Source organism: Gossypium arboreum, chromosome 7 (assembly GCF_025698485.1).
Source record: "Gossypium arboreum isolate Shixiya-1 chromosome 7, ASM2569848v2, whole genome shotgun sequence".
In the NCBI taxonomy this organism is placed as follows: Eukaryota; Viridiplantae; Streptophyta; class Magnoliopsida; order Malvales; family Malvaceae; genus Gossypium; species Gossypium arboreum.
The window spans coordinates 16,553,244-16,562,478 of record NC_069076.1 but is presented as its reverse complement, the minus strand read 5'-3'; the positions used below and the strand labels follow the sequence as shown (position 1 = coordinate 16,562,478).

At 31.4% G+C, this 9,235-nt stretch overlaps 2 protein-coding genes across 2 annotated transcripts; both read left to right on the top strand.

Moving 5' to 3' along the window:
- The first annotated feature begins 401 nt into the window (after positions 1–401).
- Positions 402–2,075, top strand: LOC108473130 (receptor-like protein kinase FERONIA). The gene has a single exon (XM_017774686.2). The coding sequence runs from the start codon at positions 506–508 to the stop codon at positions 1,748–1,750; it is 1,245 nt and encodes a 414-aa protein (XP_017630175.1). The 5' UTR covers positions 402–505; the 3' UTR covers positions 1,751–2,075.
- Positions 2,076–6,164: 4,089 nt separating this feature from the next.
- LOC108485655 (receptor-like protein kinase FERONIA) lies at positions 6,165–8,416 on the top strand. The gene has a single exon (XM_017789512.2). It carries the CDS (start codon positions 6,780–6,782, stop codon positions 7,677–7,679), a length of 900 nt encoding a protein of 299 aa, XP_017645001.1. The 5' UTR covers positions 6,165–6,779; the 3' UTR covers positions 7,680–8,416.
- The last annotated feature ends 819 nt before the right edge of the window (positions 8,417–9,235 follow it).

The following is a 9,235-nucleotide window of genomic DNA, read 5'->3' as shown; positions in this document are numbered from 1 at the left end:
TTAAAATTCAAAATATTTATAAAAATTTTAAAATTTATATTTTTAAAAATTCTAAAAAATATAAAAAGTTATAATTTTCAAAAATCTTTAAAATAATAATTTTGAAGATTTAAAAAATTAATTAATGATTTAATTTTATACTTTTATTTGACATATATAATTTTTAAGTTAACTTGAATAATTTATTCAAATTTAATTTCATTCAATTAAAATAAATTTAAATCGAATTAAAATAATAAAATAAAATTCTATCAGATTCATTAATTAAAACCTCTTTCACTTGATTGGATCTATGATTCACCACCTAGTCTTCGGTCTTCTGGGGACCCCCGTGAGAAGCATCGAGGAAAGTACACAGCTTGGACTAGAAAAGATTATGAGCTATTCGATGTTCCAACTAAAAAAATAAATAGATGAAATTGAAGCTAACAACTCTCCAACTCCAAAGTTTGGCTTTGGAATAAGATTTAAACTCACTTCTCACTTGTTCATCTCTTGATTTCTAATGAGAACTCCTCCACTTTCCAGCTTTTGTTTCTGTCCAGTATCTGAAAGCAAATTAAAGAAGAAGCCGAGCAAGGGAAAAGCTAAATCATCACTTCCCCAACATCTGTGCCGTCGATTTTCTCTCGACGAAGTCAGAGTTGCCACCAATAACTTTGACTCCCAGTTGATTCTTGGTAAAGGTGGCAGTGCAGTTGTATACAAAGGGTTTTTCGATGACGGGGCTTCGGTTTTCGCTGTCAAATACTTTCTGCTCGGATCCTCACGACAGAAAATACTTGAGGACTTTCGAAATGAGGTGCAGCTACTTTGCCAGCTGCGCCACCAACATATTGTTTCTCTGATTGGATTCTGCGATGAGGAAGACAAGATGATCATAATGTACAATTATATGAGCCAGGGGTCACTCTTCGATCATCTCCATGGTACTGGTCATCACGATCCCCTCCCATGGAAGCAAAGGTTAGAGATTTGCATTGGGATAGCTCGTGGATTACATTATCTTCATGCTGGAGCAAAGCGAGCAGTTATCCACCGCGACATCAAGACCAGAAACATTCTTTTAGATTACCAAAAGGTTTCCAAGATTTCGGATTTCACCTTGTCTAAGATAGGCCCTTTTAGTTTATCAAACGCTCCCATCAGAATAGAGTTACCCCCTCTGGATGAAATTGAATTGCAAACAAGTCGAACGAGGCTGTTTGGTACTTTGGGTTATGTGGCTCCTGAGCTTTTCATGGATACTACTCTTGTGACAGAGAAATCAGACGTTTACTCATTTGGGGTTGTTTTGCTTGAAGTACTTTGCGGTAGAAAAGTATTAAAGTTTGATGCAGGGGACCATAATCATTGTCATATAATTTCATGGGTTAATGAACACCTAAAGAATGGAAGAATTTACCAAATGACGGATCCATATTTGGAAGGGAAAATAGCCCCAAGTTGCTTACAGAAATTCCTGGACATCGCATTAAGTTGCGTCCATGTTGGGGAACATAAACGACCTGCTCTTGGTGAAGTGGAGGTGACACTAGAGCTTGCTTTGGAGCTCCAAAACAAAGCAGACTCCGAAGTGGAGAGGCATGGTGAAGTTATTTCTGAAGAAGTAGTTTTGTCTGCATCTGCCTTCAATTTCTCTGACTATCAGACTGATGTACTCTGGCCCCATGGAAGTTATCGTGTGGAGGATGCATTTAGCTGCAAATATGAGGATATGTTGTCAGACATTGAAGAGCTGTGCAGATGAGTTGTTTCTAAACTTTTCTGACTGCTGTCCATTGAAGATTTGACACTTCACAAAGGAAAAGCTTCCTTAGTTAAGCAACAGAGACAGAAATTTGAATTTATTTTATTTTCTACCGTGATTTATTTGTCTCTTTGAAAATAGCTGTTTAAGAGGCAGGTCTTCACGACTTTGAGAAATATTTGCATCATTTTGGAATATGTTGACTGTATTTCCCATTTTCATTACGGTATTAACATCATTCATTGAATGTATTTTTACTATTGAAAATATAAAAAATTTCGCTTTAAAGTATTTTATGTTGGCATTTTATTATTTATAAAGATAATTTATGATTTTAAACACTTCAAATTTACAAACACTCAATCCAGTTGCCATAGTATTTTTGTTTGGATTGTAATATGCAAAAGAAGAATATTAAGACAACTTCTTTTTGAAGTTCAAGTTTCGTAAACTTGATTCGTCTTTGAATGAAATAGGGCAAAACAAGTAAGAAATGTAATTCATCTTCACATTTCTATTTGATATATCGTCGCTTGTGGTTTCAAATATAAGTGGTTCTACCAATAACGCAGATGGAATATAATGTTCATTGAGGTACAATCTGTTAACTCTTTAATTTTGCATAAAATTAATCACTCTCTTTTGAAATAGTCTCATTTCTTTGTAGTTGTGTACGGTAGTAAGTTTATCGACGCGTGAGGTATTGGCCCTATGCTCACGTCGAAATCCCTATCCATCTTCTCCACTGTTGGTGACACATTGATGGGAGAAAGCTTCATTAATGCTTGGAACTTTTAGGCAAAGTTTGCATGGTGAACATCATTTGCTTCTTGTGTAGATTTTCTGAAGCTTGTATGAATAGTATTTGGTAAAGTATGTATAGTAACCTTGATCTGAAGCTTGTATGAGCAGCTCAAATATGAAAATGATAACTATACGTAATGATAGAATTTGAAAAGGATGAACATGAAAAGAATTGACATGTTTGCAAATGAGTAAGGTATAGTGATATGATACAATATGACTTGGTTATGCATATGAAATGGTTATTGATTTTGTGTTATGTTGATAATTATTTTATTGGAGTTGTAATGAATTTGTATCGTGTTACTTTAAGAAAATATTGAAAGTATAAAAATCTCACTATTATTTTTATTGACATGATTAAAATATTTTATGTATCTATTTTATTGTTTATAAAGATAATTTATGATATTAAACACTTAAAATTATAAACACTCAATCCAGTTGCTATAGTTTTTTTGCTTGGATTGTAAAATGCAGAAGAAAAACATTAAGACAACTTCTTTTTTAAGTTCCAGTTTCATAAACTTAATTCGTCTTTGAATGATATGAGACAAAACAGATAAAAACTTAATTCATCTTTTGTTGCAATTTTGCCATTGTCATGCATCATCATTGTATTTAAAAATTCCAATTTTCTAATTAAAATTTATTATTATCATAACTTAATATTTAAAATTAATATTATTATCTATTAAAAATTCAAGATTGCTTTTAATTTTTAGAAATGTAAATTGGCTTTTGAGAGAGAAATAAAAATCATAAAAATTAAATAAAACCACATATGTGCACTTTTCATAGTTTTATTACATGTACCTTGTCATGTTAAGTAAATATATAATATGATATAAAATAAAATAAAAAATAATTACTTAAATAATATGGATGAAAATCATTTATGAAAATACTGTACTTTGAATAATATTTAATAAGCCTGATATAATTTGAATAATCATTTCAAATAATTAAAAAATATCATAAGTTTAAAATTTTGAAGTAGAGGAAAAAGTGACGGTCTCGTCATTATTTTTAAGAATAATTTAATTACATAAAAAATTCACATCTCTCCAAATCCCCATTTGAAATGGAATTAGGCTAAAATAAATTTTAAAAAACTCTCAAATCGCCGATTTGGTGTCAGATTATTAGACTTGTAAAATATATTATTATTATTGTACATTATTTTGGTAATTTTTTTATTTTATATTATTTTAATAAATTTTTAAGACATAATTATTGAGTTTACACCTTTTTAATCATGACTTAAATAATTTTCATGTTTAATGATTTTAAATATAGGTAAAATAATTGTCGGAAAATTTGAAATTTAATTCATGTATTTTTAATTTAAAAATTTAATTTTTTAATTTTAAAATTTAAAATTAAAATATAATTGTTAATGAAAAAGTAATATGGTTGCCTTATGTTCAAACACACTGTCCCAATATATGTTTGAACACGCTTTTGAATGAGACAATTTAGCAAAGAGAACAAGCAATTAGGGGGAAGGAATGAATTAGACATACAAATTTTGTTAACGCAATTTGGAAAATAATCCAATTTTGCAAAGCTTTGCTCAGTAAATAATTTATTCCAGAATCGATTTAGTAATTTATTGATTAAAGTCTAATCTACTCTTACATAAGAAGTAATTGTAACCCTAATAGATAACCTTGATTCATTACAAGCACTCACCAAAATAACCTCACTTGCAATCAATATTAACTCTAGAAAAATGCTTATAAATCAAGTGCAAAATACAAGCAAAAGATACTAGCAAATACATAAGGAATGATGCACAAGTGTAACAACTCCAAAGTCAGTGATGTTGCAAGAGTCTATTCTAGTATTATATCAAATTTTGGTCTAGAAATTTTATTGAATTAATAGTTAATTAAGATATAAATACTAAATTGTAAAAATAATAAAAATTAATTGATATGGTTTTTAATGTCTTAAGGACTTATATAATAATTAAATAAGGTTTAAATTAACATATAGACCATTTTAAGTTTGATGTCACATCCCGAAATTAGGCTTAAAAATTTCAAGGGTAATTTAAGGATTTTGGCTTAAAATAAGTTTGGAAATTTTGAACTATGATAGACTGAAAATATATTAGACTATGGACTTTTGAAAATTAAATCAATTTATGAAAATACTGTAGAAAAGACTTCCAATTTAAAAAGAGGACTGTTTTTGTAAAAAAATTAATATAAGAGTAGTTTTAAAGCAAATATACCAATTTTAAGAGTAATTTTAATCACACTATTACTCCAAATGAAAATTTAAATACAACTAATCCTTAATACTTTTTTTAGCAATTTAATTGTTACTCTTAGAGAAATTATTAAGTAAATTTTACTATCAAGTAGGATACGGTCCCTCCCAATAATTTTATTCCATATAAACCCTTTTTTTTCAAGTTAACTTTTTTAGTGTCACCCAAATCCATCCTGTTCCTTTCTACCTTCTATTCTTTTTCCCTTCCTCCATTAACTGGACTGATCACAAATGGAAAATTTTTCCTATAGGTTGATGACATTACACATTTCCAAATTAACGTTGAATAGGTTCTAGTAAATTTTAATTCCATCTAATTTTTCAATCACCTTCTTCGTATTAACTATATTTGAATAACATATAAATCCCAACTTTAAAGCATTTCTCAATTTTTTTAGGGTTTAGGGTCTGGTAGAGGACATCTCCTAAAATAAAAATTAAATTCTTTTTATAAAATTTTAAATTAATAAATGTAAAATTATACTTTAGCTCTTAAAAATGATAAAAATTTTGAATTAATTCTTTAAAAATTATAAAATATAAATTATTAAAATAATAAAATTACATTTTACTATAATAAAATATACAATTTAATTTCAAACTCTTAATTTTTTCTAAATTTTGCCCTGATATTAACCAATCTCTACAACAAAATAACTGTAACACACACAAAATAAGTAATTTATATAATTTTTTACTAAAAGTACCTTAATATTTAAAATACCTCTGCCATAGATGATGAAATTTCAAAAGAAAAACCATGAACATAGACTTACCATAAAAAGGTAGTTTTAATTTTTTCAAACATTCATTAATCTGTATTTTCTTTGTTAATAAGAAGTCCAAAAATCATATAATTTAAATAAATATATATAATCAGAAAAGTAACAAAACCAAATCAAAACTGAAAAGATGAGTGTAAGTTAAAACTTACCACTTATCTCCATTATCTTTACACAAATATAACTTGAAAGAGGAGAAAAACAAAATGTATTTCTGGGTTTTCAATTAAAAAAGAAATGGGTGTATTTATTCATATTTTCTAAAATATAAAAATTAAATAAATAGATCCGAAGATTAATAAGTATCATGTAGAGATATAATAAAACACTAAAAATATTTAAAAAAACACATCAGTAGATTTTAAAACTCATATAAACTATTATTTCTTTATTTAATATGTAAATATATGAAGATGAAGTCGTATATACTAAAAAGGTAACGGGCCTAGCCCCGGGACTTCAATGGACCCGCCCCCGGAGAAGCAGCGAGGAAAGTACACTGCTTGAACTTGATAAGATTATGACCCATTCAATGTTCCAACAAAGGGCCAGTTTGTTTCATTGATTTCATTTTCGGTAAAATGTTTTTATCTTTTTTCCAATGTTTGGTAGAAGGCTAGCTGTTTTTCTGTAAAATGACTTGTCGAACTTGAAATCGGTAAGACATTTTACACAATTCTTAACTCCTACCTTTCTCTCTCGTTTAATAATGCTCTCTTCCTCGTTCTTCTTCCTTCTTCAATTTTCTTTGAGAAATAAAAAACTCTCCGACTCCGAAGTTAGGCTTTGGAATGAGATTTATAATGAGAATTCCTTCACTTTCCAGCTTTTGTTTCTGTCCAGTATCTGAAAGCAAATTAAAGAAGAAGCCGAGCAAGGGAAAAGCTAAATCATCGCTTCCCCAACATCTGTGCCGTCGATTTTCACTCGACGAGATCAGATTTGCCACCAATAACTTTGACTCCCAATTGGTTCTTGGTAAAGGTGGCAGCGCAGTAGTGTATACAAAGGGTTTTTCGATGACCGGGCTTCGGTTTTCGCTGTCAAATACTTGCAGCTCGAATCCTCACGACATACAATACTTGAAGACTTTCGAAATGAGGTGCAGCTACTTTGCCAGCTGCGCCACCAACATATCGCTTCTCTGATTGGATTCTGCGATGAGGAAGACGAAGATGATCACAGTGTACAATTATATGAGCCAGGGGACGCTCTTCGATCATCTCCATGGTACTGGTCATCACGATCCCCTCCCATGGAAGCAAAGGTTAGAGATTTGCATTGGGGTTGCTTGTGGATTACATTATCTTCATGCTGGAGCAAAGCGTGCAGTCATCCACCGTGACATCAAGACCAAAAACATTCTTTTAGATGACCAAATGGTTTCCAAGATTGCGGATTTCACCTTGTCTAAGATAGGCCCTTTTAGTTTATCAAACGCTCCCATCAGAATAGAGTTACCCCCTCTGGATGAAATTGAATTGCAAACAAGTCGAACGAGGCTGTTTGGTACTGTGGGTTATGTGGCTCCTGAGCTTTTCATGGATACTACTCTTGTGACAGAGAAATCAGACGTTTACTCATTTGGGGTTGTTTTGCTTGAAGTACTTTGCGGTAGAAAAGTATTAATGTTTGATGCAGGGGACCATAATCATCGTCATATAATTTCATGGGTCAATGAACACCTAAAGAATGGAACTATTTGCCAAATGACGGATCCATATTTGGAAGGGAAAATAGCCCCGGGTTGCTTACAGAAATTCCTGGACATCGCATTAAGTTGCGTCCATGTTGGGGAACATAAACGACCTGCTCTTGGTGAAGTGGAGGTGACATTAGAGCTTGCTTTGAAGCTCCAAAACAAAGCAGACTCCGAAGTGAAGCGCCTCAATCCTCATGGAGAAGCTATGTATGAAGAAGTAGTTTTCCCTGCATCTGCCTTCAGTTTCTCTGATTATCAGACTGATGTACTCTGGCCCCATGGAAGTTCTCGTGTCGAGGATACATTCAGCTGGAAATCTGAGGATATGTTGTCAGACATTGAAGAGCTGTGCAGATGACAGTGAAGATATGCAATCTGGGATGAATGTTTGGCGGGGTCAAACTAATTACGTATGGTTAAGCAGTTGAGGTGTTTCTTAACTTTCTTGACTACTGTCCATTGAAGATTTGACGCTTCACAAAGGGAAACCTTCGTTAGTTAAGCAATAGAGACAGCAATTTGAATTTATTTTATTTGGATTTTTTACTGGAATAATATTAAAAAAACACGAAAATAGGTTGTTGCTAAGATTAGGTATTAAAATGGTATATTTGGACATGTGAAGGGTGTTGCATAGGCGGCATCACCCTCATTTTTTGACACTTTACAGTAAAAAAATTTATTTTAGTAGTAGAGGGTGTCAAATAGGCGGCACCAATTGTGCTTATCTGATAGGCGGCACACCTAGTATATTTTCCCCCCATCTTCCCATCCAGCTCGTATCAGTTTGGAAAAAAGAATTAGTAGAACAACAGAGGGAGAAGAGAAAAAAGAAAAGAAAAGTAAAGAAGAGAAAAGAAAAGAAAATGTAATTTTTTTATTGTTATTTTTAAATATAATTGATTATGATAAGAAAAAAAATGTTAGTATTATATAGTTTGTTTAGTGTTATTTTTATATTTTGTTTTAAAGTTATTTTGTTTATTGTGATTTGTTAGTAAATTTTGTGTTTAGATTATTGAAAATGTTATCTTGTAAATTTTTTAATATATTTGATATTGTTAGAAATGACAATAAATTTGATATTGTTAGAAATAGACTATCATCATTCATTAAATTTTTTATGTAAGTATTTTTATCTTTGTTAGAAATTGTTTTGATATTTTTTGTTAATTTTTTAACAGATTGAGTATTGAAGATGGATAATCAGTTTTTCGTATGTGTTTATTTCGATGGAATCATCTTGACAACAACAGCTGGATGTATATTTGAATGTTGGCGATAAATAGCAATGAGATTTAATAGAAATGTCTTGTTGGATGATATGAAGGGAAGAATTAACGCAAAAATTATTAGACGTTGTGGGAGAAGGATTTTGAAACTTTTCTACAAGTTTCTAGTTTCGACAGATCCAAGCAAATTCACCGAAATGAAACTTATAAATGACGAAGACGTGGAGACAATGATCGCTCTTTACTATGGGAATTGGAGTGACAAAAATGCACCGATTCACTTATTTGCTAAGTTAGCCGGTATGAAGCAAAATGAAGATCTCACTGCATATGGTGAAGAACATGGAGCTCAAGAACCGTGCATGGTGGCTCCAATATCATACGTTGATAGTGAATCGACTATACGCGGGATCGATATCAATCTTAATGTTACACCCGATATTGATGTGGTTAGTGATGATGGATACGATAGTAGTGATCCTTGTGATCAAGAGGTCGATAGTGATAGTGATCCTAATGTGGACAAGGTCCCTGATGATATTGACGATAAAGACATGAATGACGATGAAGACGTGAATGACGATGGAAACATTAACGCGTCTTCAGTCGAGAACCAGATTCGACCTATTGTGATATACAATAATCCTGGGCCACATATATCGTTCATAGACCCCTATACGAC